At 38.2% G+C, this 15,018-nt stretch overlaps 1 protein-coding gene across 1 annotated transcript in view; it reads left to right on the top strand.

The window, feature by feature from the left end:
* The window catches only part of Dock4 (dedicator of cytokinesis 4), a 437,995-nt gene that overhangs the window by 313,726 nt on the left and 109,251 nt on the right, over positions 1 to 15,018 (top strand). Inside the window, exons 24-25 of the mRNA XM_026408408.2 lie at positions 12,442 to 12,569; positions 14,841 to 14,975. Of these exons, the coding sequence (XP_026264193.1) occupies positions 12,442 to 12,569; positions 14,841 to 14,975 (263 nt within the window). The remainder of the gene's footprint in view (positions 1 to 12,441; positions 12,570 to 14,840; positions 14,976 to 15,018) is intronic.

Genomic DNA, 15,018 nt, shown 5'->3' with positions numbered 1-15,018 from the left:
GGTCAAGGTTGTGAGGTCAGTGATTGTGATATGGTGGCATGAAAAAGGACAAGGGGGCAGGGAATGTATAGGATGTTCCCCTTGGAGGATGATGACGGAGAAGCAAAAGCAGCTCACAGTCAACATGAGAGGAAAAGCTTTCATTTGCCCCTGCAGGGCAGGCCTTGACTTGATGTTCACTAACTCATCGCTGAAGAAACAGAGACTGCCATGTATAACTAGAAGGGCACAGCACATCAGAAGGAAGCCTGTCTTCATGGAGAAAAATAGCAAGTGACCTGAAGGCCTTCCAGGGCTCAAACTCCCTTGTTTAAATCACGTGGGTCTATCCTGGAAAGGGTTTCTATGTCAGTAACCTTGAATCTAAGGGATAGATGAGCATATTTTTCTTTTTTCCAGTTGAAAGAGGAGATTTTTATAAGGAAAATAAAATGTGCATTGAAAAAAGCTGACCCTACAAATGTTGTGAAGAAAAAGGATGTGTTGTCTTGGATGGTGGTTAGAAGACTATTCAAGTGGAGGTGGAAGAAGAGGGGCAATATAAAACTGAGTAATTAGGGCATGGTGGGGATGCAAAGAACCATAGTGCAAGAACTCCCGGGGTAAGCCCACTCCAAATAATGGGTAAAAGATAAAGCCTAACACTTTTGACTTCTAAAGCAGAGTACAACACATTCCTAGTATAGAGGAAACATATTTTTAGAAAGAATTTGGGATTAGCTGCCCTAGTTTCCCCAAAGGGACTATATCCAAATAACGAGAAATAGGTACATTTTTTTTCTTTTACTCTAAAGAGATAAACAGGTATAGAAAGACTCATGTTTTGGAGGTAGTTGTGCTAAGATAGTTTCCTATTGCCACTGTGTTTTAGTCCGCCTTTTCACTGCTGTGACTAAAAGACCTGGCCAGAACAACTGTAGAGAAGGAAACGTTTATTTGCAGGTTCATGGTTTCAGAGGTCTCAATCCATGGACAGCTAGTTCCATTCCTTGGGGTTTGAGGTGTGGCAGAACAACATGGCAGAAGAGTTTACAGGGGGAAGCAGCTCTCATGTTGATCAGAAGGCAGAGAGAGAGGCTTCGCTAACCAGATACAAAATATATACCCAAAGCCACACCTCCGTTCCCACCTTCTCCAGCCACACCTCACCTGCCTTCAGCCACCATCCAATTAATCCCATCAAGGGATTAATTCATTGATTGGATTTTAGTGGGGTTAAGATTATCATGACCCCGTCATTTTTCCTCTAAACCTTTTTCATTGTCTCACACGTGAGCTTTATGGGGACACTTCACATTTGAGCTATAACACACTATAACAGCAACCACAAACTTAGTGGCTTTGAGCAACAAAATTTTCTTATCTTCTTATTAACGTAGAATAGAAGTGTGGTTCTCATTGGGCAAAACTCAGGATTGCCAGACAGTAATTCTTTTGGGAGGATCTAAGGAACCATTCATTTTCTTTTCTTATAGTTTTAAGGACCACTTGCATATTACTTGGCTCATGGTCCACTTCTTTCCTCTTCAAGGTCAACTGCACAGCGTCTCCAGGTCTCTAACTCTGGCTCTTTTGCCTCTTTCATGTATGATGATCCCTGAGTTTGCATTGGCCCTTATGTATGTCCAGGATAATTCCTCATCTCAATGTCCTTAATTCAATTGTATCTGCAAAGTTTCTTCAATCATTACACAGTTCATAGGGTCCAGAAAATTGGGATATGGACACATTTAGGGGGTTGCATTCTGCTTACCACACATGTGTAGAAGAGACAGATTCAAAAAGCAGTGTGATGCATCAATGTATAGCAGCTCAATTCATAATGACTAAACTATGAAACCAAACTAGATGCCCTTCAACAGATGAATTAATAAAGAAAATTTGGAATATATACACAATGGAATATTACTCAGCCTTAAAGAATGAAATTATGGCATTTGCTGGTAAATGGATGGAGCTAGAAAATATCATGCTAAGCAAAATAAGCCAATCCTAAAGAACCAAAGGCTCAATGTTTTCTCTGATAATCAGATGCTATTTCACGATAAGGGTATGGGGGAGTAAGAAAGAATAGAAGTACTTTGGATTAGACAGAAGGGAGTGAAAGGAGGTGAGGGGGTATGGGGAGAGAAAGGATAATAGAATGAATTGGACATTATGACCCTATATGCGTATATGGTTACATGACCTGTGTAACTCTACATCACAACCAGGAGACTGAGAAGTTATAATCCATTTATGTATAATGTGTCAAAATGCATTCTACTGTCATGTATAACTAATTAGAACAAATAAAAATATTTTAAAAAGTAGAAAAAATGGAATTCAAACTAAAAACAAACAAAAAGCAGTGTGATGGCTAAGCTCCGTATAAGAAGGTAAAAACCAGAAATATAAGATCATGTTTCTTTATTGAAAACAAAAGAAATGAAACACAGAAGGGCTATAGTTGTGTGAGTATACACATCCTGATCAGATATACATTACAAATGATGATTTCATGATTAAATTTATAAATCAGAAATGAGGGGTAAGATAAAATAGGGATAAAGACATTATAAGGAATCAACTGAATCCATATACAGCTAAAAATAAGAATCTGAGAAAGTGACCTCATTTTCTTATGGGCTTATATTATCCAGAGAAAGTAGTAGAGAGCACAATTAGCCTACGTTTTAAGAAAATAAATTTTAATACATTTTGAAGAAAATGACCTTTGATGTACAAGCCCACCAAGAGAGATCTAAGAAGTTCTAAAAGTTAATTTTGTATGGAATCCAATATTAGGCATGCTTCTTCAGAGAACCAGAACCACTCTGATATGTGTACAAATAGAAAGTGATCTATTATAATAAACTGGTTCACATGATTATGGAAGCTGAGGAATTCCAAAATCTTGGTAAACAGGAAACTAATGATATTGCTCCAGTCCAAGACCAAAGGTCTGAGAAACCAGAAAATCAATAGTGTAAGTTCTAGTCTGAGTCCAAGTCCGAAGGCAGGAGAAAATCAATGCCTCAGCTCAAATTCAGCCAGGCAGAGAAAGCTAATGTTCCCTTCCTCAGCCTTTTGTTCTGCAGGCCTTCAGCAGATTGGATGGGGCTCAATTCCATTGAAGAGGACAACTCTGCTTTACCCAACCTACCAATTCCAATATAGGTCTCCTCCAGAAACACCCTAACAGACACACCCCAAATAGTGTTTAACCAAATATATGGGCATCCCTTCTGCATGACTAGAGAATATTCCCAGTTGAGTTTAGATTATAAATTAACACAAAGGAAAGATGAAAGAAGGACACATAGTAAAGTTAACACCAAAAATAGAAAATGAAATATTGTCATGGGAAGATACAAGCCAGATGGAGTTAAGGGTCATTGAGCAACTTCATGGTTGGGCAAAGCAGTCAGGAAGACTGAATCATCCCTCAGCAGCAGTACCAAGGTTAGACCCCTAGGGCATCTGACCCAAACTGAAGGACATAGCTAACATTTGGAATCTGAGTAGTTGGTATTCAGTATCTAAATCACCTGGGGTCCAGGCAATTTTATTTCAGGCATTAAAAATTGGTGACTCATTTTCCTCTTTTTTGCCCACATTTTAATCTTTTTGTTTCTTGAAGGCCAGGAATAAAAGGGTCTGATGAGTATATTTGATGCATAGAGATTGGAAGGAAGAAGGAAGTGTGGATGCTGGGAGAAGAAACAGGTATTTTAGGGCATAGTAGTCACAGGTCAGGGACAAAATCTAGGCTCTGCAAGGTCAGATTCTGCTAGAGCTGTGGGTTTGACATTCACTTTGCATTTGTCCCCATTACTTGGTACATAATGATTTTTTTTTATCAGAGATCTGCAGTCACTGCTGAGCTTTTTCTTGCTAAGAAAAACTCATATATACTTCTGATTGGGCATTATTGAGCAACTTGTTAAGCAAAACCCAGTGCAGAAAATAGAAATAAATATAAAAACCTAATGCATGTAGCATGTGCCATTGGTGAGAAGTATGCTGGGGCTTCTTACTTTTGTCTAGAGACTAAAAAATCGAATGTTTTATGGTAGGGATTTTGTTGACAAAGTGATGAAATATATTTGTGTGTGTGTGTGTGTGGGTTTTGCTTTCTGCTAGAAATTCCCCCCAGTCACCATGCCCAATTTTATAGATTTGAAACAAGGCTGCAACAGAAGATAAGGAAAGGGTGAGAGGGGATAAAGTAGAGTACAAGACTATTTTTAAAGCATGTTTAAGGGATGTTTGATTAGGTTTATCTTTTAATTTGATAACTTCAAAAATAATATGCTGCCATTGATGGTCTCCCATCCATTAGTAACTTGCATTTCTTAGAACTGTAGTTCATGTGCAGTTTAGTGTTGGCTTTATTGCGCTGCAAATGATTAGATGTCTTTTGCAACTGAAAATGCCATTTGTTTAAAACCATGGGCTGACAGAGTTCTCAGATTTGTACTTCTAGGCCAGATCTCACCTCTGAGCTCCAAACCTAAATATCCGGCTGTCCTCTCAGCGTCTCCATATGGATGTCTCCATATGGATGTCTCCATATGGATGTCTCCATAGGCTTTTCAAACTTGGTGTGTCTAAAATGGAAGCCTCAGGATTTTTCTTTCTAAGCTTATGTCACTATGTCTCTGTAGATGGCAACACCATCCACCTAGAAACCTCAGAGTCATTCATGAAACTTCCTTGTCCCATTTTCCCTTTATCTGCACCCAAACCCTAGGCTTCTGGGTGCCTCCATAGCATCTCTCACATCAGGTCCCTTCTTCCTACCCTGCTTGCCCATCTCTAGTCCAGACTCTCCCTGGCTTGAACTGCCTCCATCCTTCTACACTCACTTCCCATAGCTCCTTCTTCCTATCTACTATGTAGCCAATGTGGCCGTTGGAAAAATCACCAGACCCAGCTCCTCACTCTCAACCCACTTGTTTTTTTCCGTTTGGGGGGCATGCTTCAGAACTGATTTCTAGGCTTATGATCTGGCCCCGGCACATACCTCTACTTATGTCCTTGTCTCCTTGCTTTATCTGGAATCCACTTTTTCCAGCTCCTTCTGACCCTTGTTTATCTCCAACTACCCTTCAGGGCTCAGTTAAACTTTCCTTTTCTCAAGAGATCTCCTTTCTGCACTGTCCACCCCATTAGCACTCTCAGCATACTGTGTTTTGCTTCTAGATTGCCCAATACAATTCTTTTTTATTATTTATTTTTTAAGTTGTTGATGGACCTTTATTTTATTCATTTATTCATATGCAGTGCTGAGAATCAAACCCAGTGCCTTACACATGCTAGGCAAGTGCTCTACCACTGAGCCACAACCCCAGCCCACCAATACAACTCTTAACTAAATGAAGAATTGTATATTCAGTTATTGAATGTCCATCTCCCTCCCCCACACCAGAAGGGAAGCACCAGAGAACAGGTGATTTATTTACCCAGATAACAATTGTGTTTCCCACTTCCACAACAGTGACAGGTGACTAGCAGCTTGGCAGAGTATATACTCTGTACTGGGTCATGGAGTTAGGATTAGGATACAACAGTTAAAAATACTGAAGAAATGATGCATATTAGATGGAGAAGAAAAAGGAAATCTTATTGGAAAAGCAACTTCTGAGCTAGGAATGAGCTTGAGAATAGTGGGGGTAGAGGTAGGAGTTCCAAGCCAGTAGAGGGCACAGTTGACATAAGTAATAGTGCACATAGCATCAATTTTGCATTCACGGTTCAATTGAAGCCAGTGGGTGAGATCTATAAGCTAGAGACACAGATCATCCTTAGAGCTGCACTATTGTTTTCCTTTTTATCCCAACATAGCCTAAATCTGCAGTGCTTCACATTCTGAGTGTGTGCTGTCTGTACTCTAGCCATAGGGAGGTCTTTTCTCAGGTTTGCACTATCTCTGACTTTGGCAGTTTATGTCCCAGTGGCTTTGATCTGAGTTCAGGCTTTTGTTGCTCTAGTGCTTCTCTGTAGTTGGCAGCTCTGCTATTTGCAAAGTTGTATGGTATTGAATGCTCCCTTACCCTCCCTCCTGAGGCAGCAGCTGCCTTGGTGTCCTGCTGACACCCAGCCCCTACCTAGGGCCCAGTTTGTGCAAAGGGATAGGTAACTCTCTGTTCCACATGGGACTCTCAGGCAACAAAGCTTGTTGATAGAGGAGGCAAAGGTACACTTCCTCACAATGAAACTAAAGGAAAACTCCCATCAATATTTCTCTACCTACTAATCCCATGCCCTTGGGGAGTTACAGTGGGGAGCTGGCTTTATGTACTACAGGCAAAGCAAAAAGTAAATGAGACATTCCCTTATCCATTCTGGGGAGACAATATAGTGATCTTTACCTGGGACATGGAATGAATGTAGTGACACTTTAAAGGGCAGAATCTGCATGACAGATTGTTTTGATAAATGTGTGGAAGATTAGTGTATGTTCAACTACAGGGGATTTTTCTTTCTTTTTTTTTTTTTTTTTTTTTTTTTTTAGTTATTTGAGAGGATCCTACTTGATGGGTCCAAATGTTAACTTTTAAAGGTAAGAATTAGCATTTCAGCCAGTCAGCTTATTTGGCATTTACCTGCTGATTCTATTATTTGCCAACTGACATTACCCTAGTAATGAAGAAAAAGCAAACCTGCAGACTAGATATTCACATATTTCTTTCTTAATACACTATATACAAATTATTTGTGTTCTTGCAGAAGATATTTTCTTAACAGTTGGCTGCCAATTGAATTTTTAGAAATCAAATTCAACTAGCTGCAGGAACAGATCAAATAAGCGTTAGCTTCCTTTCTAATTAAACATCACCAGACAGTAATTCCTGGCTCTGCAGCTTTCAATCTCTTTTTTTCTGGTTCTTTTTGTCCAGCAATTGCTTTGTAAATAAGTGAAGTTACTGATGAGAGTCACTGTTTAAAGGAGGCTTCAATGAATGATTTTACAAGTTTGGATTTTAATAAAAGTATGAATGCTTGGCCCTTATGTCACTGGGTTTTTGTGGTAAATCTAATTCCAAATGTCCTTTTTTGAATAGCCTACTTTCAGCATAAAAAGAAATATGAGACTCCAAACCTAACTCCTAAAATGAACCAAAAAAGATAATAAATCAGTAATAAATCAGTCAAAAACTGATAAAGGCACTTTCCCAGTTGTTTATACCTTATTTGTAGTCCTTATGATTTTAATTAGTATATAGAATCGCATATTCTTTTACCCACGGATGTAACATAATCGGTAAATTTCATTCCTCATTACCTCTCTTTTCTCTTTCCTCCTCTTTCCCTTTGACCCCCTTCCTCTACTATACTGGTCTCCCTTCTATTTTCAGGAAATCCTTTTTTCCCCCTTTTTTCTCTAGCTTCTCCATGTGAGGAAAAATAATGTACGGCCCTTGACTTTCTGAATCTGATTTATTTTGCGTAACATAATGCCTACCAGTTCCATGTATTTTCCTGAAAATGATATAATTTTATTCTTATTTAAAAGCCGAATAGAACTCCATTGTGTATATCTACCATATTTTTTAGGCTGGTTCTATAACTTTGCTATTGTGAGTTTTGCTGTTATAAACATGGGTATGCATTTGTCACTCTAGAAGCCTGGTATGATGACTTTAATTCTTTTGGGTAAACACCAAAGAGTTGCATAGCTGGGTCATATGGTGGTTCCATGCCTAGTCTTTTGAGGACCTTCAGTATTGATTACCATAGGGGTTGAACTAATTTACAACCACATCAACAGTATATAAGGGTTCCTTTTTCCCTGCATTCTTGCTAGCATTTGTTATTATTTGTATTCCTAATGACTGTCATTCTAAATGAGAAGAAATCTCAGTGTGATTTTTTATTTGCCTTTTCCTGATTGCTAAAGTTGTTGAACATTTTTTTGTTTATTTGTTGACCATTTTTGTTTCTTCTTTTGAGAAATCTCTGATTAGCTCATTTGCCTCTTTATTGATTGTGTTATTGCATTTTTAATGCTAAGTTTTTTGAGTTTTTTATATACTCTGAATATTAATCCTCTATCAGAAGAATAGCTGGCAAAGATGTTCTCCTATCTATAAGTAGTCTCTTATAGATGTTGGTTGTTTCCTGTGTTGTGAAGAAGCTTTTGAATTTGATGCCATCTCATTTATTAATTCTTGGTATTATTTACTGAGCATAAGGGCTCATTGAAGAAGTTGTTGCCTATGCCAATATGTTGAAGGATTGACCTTGTGTTTTCTTCTGGCAGTTGCAAAGTTTCTGGTCTTTGATTTGTAGGTCTTTGATCCACTTAGAGTTGAATTTTGTGCAGGGTGAGAGATAGGGATCTAGTTTTGTTCTCCTACATATTGATATCCAATTTTCCCAGCACCATTATTGTTAAAGACACTGTCTTTTCTCTAATTTTTTTTGAGGGGGGCTAAAAAACATGGATCAGATGACTGTTTTTGTGTGGGTTTGTCCGTGTGTCTTAATTACCACCTATATAGTACTCACTATGTTCCAAGTACCGTTAGCTCATATCATCTTTTACAATCCCAAGAGAAGGTACCATTGTTATCCCCATTTTACAGATGAAAAGATTGAGGCACAGAGAAGTCAAGGGAATGGCCCAAGATCACACAATTAATATTTGTCACAGCTAGAATTAAAATCTCATTCTGATTCTAGGGTCCATGAATAGAAAGAAGGCATCAGATAGGAACCTTGAACAGAGTCCATGGTGCAAGTAAAGTAGAATTTTAAATTTTGTTGAATTCCAGTCATCATTTACCTTTTTTGATAGTTTGTAGCTTTCTATACCTGTTTAAGAAATCTATGTCTAGCTTAGAGACACTAGGATAGATCCTGTGTTTTGTTCCAGGGGATTTATACTTTTAGCTGTACATTTAGGTCCATGATACATCCCAATTTAATTTTTATATTCAGTATGAGGGAAGGATAGAGGTTCAGCTTTTTAACTGGGTATTCAGTTGTGCCAGTACCATTTGTTGAAAACTTACCATTTCTCCATTGACTTGCCTGACACTTCTTAAAGAAAAAAGTGTTCAGTGACACTGATGTATTTTGATGAATTTATTTCTTTGTAGTTCATATATGCTGTTAAAAATTGCATTGCTAGCTGGGCATGGTGGTACACACCTGTAATCCCAGCAATTTGGAGACTGAGTCAGGAGGATTACAAGTTCCAGGCCAACCTCAGCATCTTAGGTAGACCCTTTCTCAAATTGAAAAAATAAAATAAAAAGGACTGGGGATATAGCTCTATGTTTAAGCACCCTGGATTCAATCCCCAGTACCAAAAATATATCATATTGCTATTTAATTTTAATTTCTTATTATTACCATTATATGGAAATATAATTGATATATACACATTAAACTTGTATTTTGAGTCATCACTAAATTTGCTTAAGAATTCAGTAACTTTTTTTAGATTCCATAGCATTTTACCATATTGATAATTATGTATTTTATGATTAAAGAGAATTTACTTTTCCTTTTAATCTGTAAGTATTTTTCTTCCTTTCTTTTCTATTTTTAAAATTAGCTTGTGACATTGGCCAGACTTTGACATACAGTGCTGAAGTGAACTGGTAAAATTGGTTATCCTTCCCTTGTTTTTTGTTGTTAGGGAGAAATTATACAATTTTTCACTACTAAGTATTGTGATAGCTAAAGGTGGACATTTCATTAGTGCCCTTTATCGATTTGAGGAAATAACCTTCTGTTCCTAGCCTCCTGAAGATTTTTGTCATGACTGTTACTGAATTTTGTCAAAAGTTTTTTCTTTATTTATCACCAATATGGTGAAGCACATTGATTGATTTTCAAGTATTAAAAGAACTTTGCACTTTCTTGATAATATATTCTAGTAGAGTGTATTTACTATATTTGTTTTGCTCAGATTTTGTAAGAATTTTTAAATCCATGTCCATGAAGATTGTCAGTCTGTAGTTTTCTTATTTTTTAATGGTTTTGGCTGATTTGGGCATCAGGGTAGTGCTAGCCTAGTAAAATGAATTATAGTCTGCATTCTGTTTTATGGGAAAATTTGCATAGATTTGGTATGACTTCTTCCATAAATGTTTCATAAAATTTACCAATGAAGCCATCTGGACTTGGAATTTTCCTTGTAGGAAGGTTTTTAACTACATATGCAATTTGTTTAATAAATAAATGTGGAGTCACTTAGACTCCCCATTCATTCTTGAGTGAGTCAGTGAAATTATAATTTATGCAATGATTTGAAAGACCCACATGGATTTTTATAAACCAAGGGCAGTCCATCTGAATTGTCATACAGATGACATCTTTTAGAAAACCAGAGCAGGAGAACCCATAATTACGGATTCACCTGCCCAATAAAATGTGTTTGCAACCTCAAAATCAGTACTTATGGCACTTTTGTGATCATACACAGAAAAACACAGGTGAAAAAAAAAGTTGAGTCACCAATGCCCACAATCTCAGCAGCAGGTTAAAAATAAAAGGGGGGGGGGGACAAGGCTCTGTTTTCATTTCCATTCCCATACACAGATGAAGAGAGAATGGAGATGGGAGGAGACAGGGCAGTACAATGCTAGAAACTCCAGCTTTGGGGCTAGGGGCTAGTTGACAGAGTTTGAATCCTGGTTTAGACACCTATCAGTGGGGGTAGCCTCCCTCAAAGTCACTTAACATCTGATTCAGGCAGGCTTTAGGAAGGACCAAGAATTGCGACTGTTAGGAACCTTTGAAGATTAAGAGTACTATACATATGAAACTTGGTTTAAAAATCTTTTTAAGGAATAGGTACCATTTTACCTTTTCCTGCACCAATCACTACCATTATTTTATTTAAAAAATTGAAAATTTACACTCTAAATAAAGTGAATGAGATATGGCCTGGATTTAGGAGCCTCAGGCACAGCTAAATTTTGAAATAATCAGAGATTTATATTTAAACAGAGAGACCTCTACCCTCTACTTCCTTTCTGGGTTTTAAATTAACTTTAAGATAGGTTCCTGCTCCCCAGAGAGGGAACTGCCAATTTCTCTCTAAAGCAACTGACTGGCCTAACATTCAGATACTGAATTTTGGGGATTTCCCAGATGAACAACATCTGGAGGACTTCAATCCAGCAGTAAAACTTCACCAGTCCATAAACTTAACTCGGCACTCAAGAAATAATTTTGTTTGTTTGCTGTTTGTTTTGTTAGCCTTTTAGTTTTTCACTTGTAAACATAAATGAACAATGAAAGATTTCCAGATATTGGTAAAAAAAAAAACTCTTAATTTGAAGGCAGAGGTTACAAATTAAAAAGTAGAAAACAATAACTTGAAAGAAAAAAGATAATTCAGGGAGACCTCCAAAACACTCCAAAATTATCTCTGACATTCCCAAAGGGAATTGTATATCCCAGAAGAACTGCACATACATGAAACATGAACAGGAACCTGATAAAGAGAAGAGTCAGGGAAGTAAACAGTAATGGTTGCATAATGAAAATGCAAAACCTATGGTTTTCAAATTATGAAAAATTTCAAGATGGAAGCAACCCAGCATTAGCATGAAATCAAATATGGGACCCTTCCCAGCCCAGGGACCTCTGTGACCACACAAACCCATTACACTGGACCAGGGAAGAAGAAAGCTCTTGGAAATGAAATATACAATAGTATAAATAAGAAAAACGAAGAGTTGGAATATAAAATAAGGAAATTTCCCAAGAAATTGAACAAAAAGATGGAAGAATATTCAAGGAAAGTAGAAGATAGAATAGAGATTCAAAATATAAATTTGGAGTCTCAGAGTATAGAAAATATAGAGTGAAGAAAATAATTCTAGAAATAATATAAGACAAGTTTCCAAACTGAAGGATATGAGTTTATAAATTGAAAGGGCCAAGGTAAGACACTATGAAATGTTGTATTTTCATGAATAAAGATATTTTTCCAGAAGCTTTCAAAGATGGATAGAAACAAAATAATCCAATCACATATAAAGGATTGGAAATCAGAATGGGAGCAAAACCATAATGTTCACTTAACCAGAAATTGTGATATAACTAGTATTTTGAAAGGCTGTGGAGAAGGGAAGGGAGTAAAAAGGCTGAATCATCATCTACCATAGTAAGAAGTCAGTGGACTGTCCATCTCACTGAAATTTCAGGAAAGAGCAAGAGAAGCATTCAATTTAGAGATTTTGGGGGTAAAACGAACATGTGGAAAAAAAGAAAACCTGTCTCAACTAAGAGGCAGAGGTCTCTTGAGTGCCAGAATTGTATTGGGGAAATAAAGCTACTGTTTTTCAATGTGAATCATGTAGAGCTGGTGCCCTTATAACTACAAGTGATAATAATTTAACAATTAAAACGGAATTAAAAAGTAGATAAGGATTCATTGCGTTTTGCGTGGGACTTTAACAGATGTGACACTAATGATTCTGCTCTCCCCAGATTCCCGATACATTCTCCTGCCTGTCGTGTTACATCACCTCCACATTCACTTGCAAGAACAGAAGGACTTGATCATGTGTGCGCGTATCCTTAGCAACGTATTTTGCCTCATCAAGAAAAACAGCTCAGTAAGTAAATACAGGTCATAGTACGTAGTTCCCATCAAAGAGCTTCTGGAAATAAAATTTTAAATATCTTCAAAGAAACCATGCTACAGAGGAACCCTCTGAGACTCACTTTCATTTGCAGCTGGACTGGGTTGTTGTTGGGTTTGTTGTTGTTGTTGTTGTTGTTGTTGGTTTTTCTCGGAAGGAATTTTTTTTACCCTTGTGGGATTGCTGTAACCCCAGCTAACCTGGGTTCTTAAACTTGGGTTTCAAGAAAGAACTGAATACCAAGTGAGAAAAATTAGAAAGTTCAAAGCCTCCCACATGTGTCTTTAATCTTGATGTGATGAACACTCTGTGGCAAGAATAAATTACTACTTGCAAAGGAGTTGTTGGGGTCCATTCTGTGAAAGGCCACATCGTGATGCTCAGGGCTTGGCTTTGGCTCTTAGGTCTGGTCCCATGGAAATTGTGGAAGCAAAGGACAACCCCAGGAGACTAGGGGTAACTTGCAATTCTTTGCCCCCAACAATAGTAATCTAAATTGTTATGGCTTTGGGGATTCTTGTCACGGTGCTTGACTCTTGACACAGTGCATTGGGTTAGAGAATGTGGTACAAAATAAGAAAAACAGCATGCTTGCTTATAAATCAGACAAACCCAGAGTATTTCTGTTAATGGCTCAGGGATCTGGTGTGAAATACACATAGGAAGGATGTCCTGTTCCAGTTCTGTCACTCTGCAACTGTTAATTAAGCATTGTTCTCATTGGTAACAGGTTGTACAAAGCAGAATTTTGGCAGCCAGTGCTGAGATGCCTGTTTCTCTGCCTGCCTATTAACCTCTATGCTACAGTTTTCCCATTTTTGTCACTGTTATGATCAGCTCTGAAGAACTGGGATGGGTCCCTAGGGGAGCAGTGGAGCGAGGGCCCCAGTCATGTAGGAACAGAGTTGGTATTTGAGAGTAAAAGGCTAGAAACCCTGCATGTAAAACTGTGAGAAGAGGGCCATGCATGGAAAGGAACAGTTCACTTTCACCCACCTCAGTGATCCAGGCCCCAGAGGTGATCTGAAACTGGGTAGAACAGTGGCAACAAGGAAAAGCCATACATTCTGATTTAAAGTTCCCTCTGGGGCTGGGATATAGCTTAGTTGGTAGAGTGCTTGCCTTGCATGCACAAGGCCCTGGGTTCAATCCCCAGCACCACCCAAAAAAGAAGAAAAAAATTCCTTCTGTATAATACATAGTTGGAATGTTTTTCCAAATTATAATTCCTGCAGTTAAAAAGTAAGCCAGATTTTTCACTACACAAAACCAAAAATAAATATCAGCAGTAGTGGAGGTTATTTCTCCTTCTTTATTTCGACTTGGAAGTTAAAGTCAGGTTTTGGACCTAGCTGATAAGGATTTCAGAGCAGAAACCTACTCACTGGAGGGAAACCTTGGTAGCTTTATTGCAGGTGTAGGAAAGTTCATCATAAAAATCATAGCCAAAAGGCTCGTTAGAACTCACACTTCCTAATAGTATTCTTTATAGAGTGAGCTCCTTGGTAAGGAGCCCTTGTACACAGAGTTCTGTCTTGTGCAAGTATAATAAGAACCTAAATCTGCTATGTACAGTCAGTGCAGAGCAATTTGAATTTGTCTCTCAAATCCTGGGGGCTTGGGTAGTATTAACTGTGCTTCAGGAAAGCAGTTCTTGCCACAGCTGACCCTAGCTCCACAGTAGCTAAGGATGTTTGTCTAGACTGATCACCGTTTCCTAATATTTACATGTAGGATTTTTAAAAATCATGTTTTATAGGAATAGTCATTTGCATATCAACCAGAGTTTTGGAGAATTACCTGTATGGCTCCAGTGCTGAGAAGAGTAAATGTAAGCACAATTGGGAATCACGGAATTATAGACTCTAAGAACCAGAGGGGACTTTCAGTGAGGAAGCAGGCCCAGAGAGGCAGTCTGATTTGCTTGAGGTACATGCCTGTTAGGGCATAGCTGACAGTCTCAATTAGCCTACTGTGCTTCCTATGGCCTCACCCCAACTTTTCATTCGTATCTCAGGTATCCGTTGCATGGCCAGGTGGTGTACCCTTGAGTAAGCTGTAACTTCTCTGGGCCTTGGTTTTCTGTAAGGTCATTCACTTATGTGAGGTCCGGATCTCTCATGCTCTTGAGTTCTCTGAGTCTCCAATTCTGTATTTGGAAATGGACCTTTTTCCCCTTTGCAATTAAAGAGAGAATAATATACCTATTAAGCCACAATTTCCTGAAGATTTTTTTCTCCTTAGGAAAAATCTGTGTTGGAGGAAATAGATGTGATAGTGGCCAGCCTGCTGGACATCCTGCTGAGGACCATCCTGGAGATCACCAGCCGACCCCAGCCATCCGGCTCCACAATGCGGCTCCAGTTCCAGGATGTGACTGTAAGATTAAAGCAAATGGCACTTGGAACAGGGCCTAATTTGA

Source organism: Urocitellus parryii, chromosome 3, assembly GCF_045843805.1.
Source record: "Urocitellus parryii isolate mUroPar1 chromosome 3, mUroPar1.hap1, whole genome shotgun sequence".
In the NCBI taxonomy this organism is placed as follows: domain Eukaryota; kingdom Metazoa; phylum Chordata; class Mammalia; order Rodentia; family Sciuridae; genus Urocitellus; species Urocitellus parryii.
This window is presented reverse-complemented; position numbering and strand designations above follow the sequence as displayed.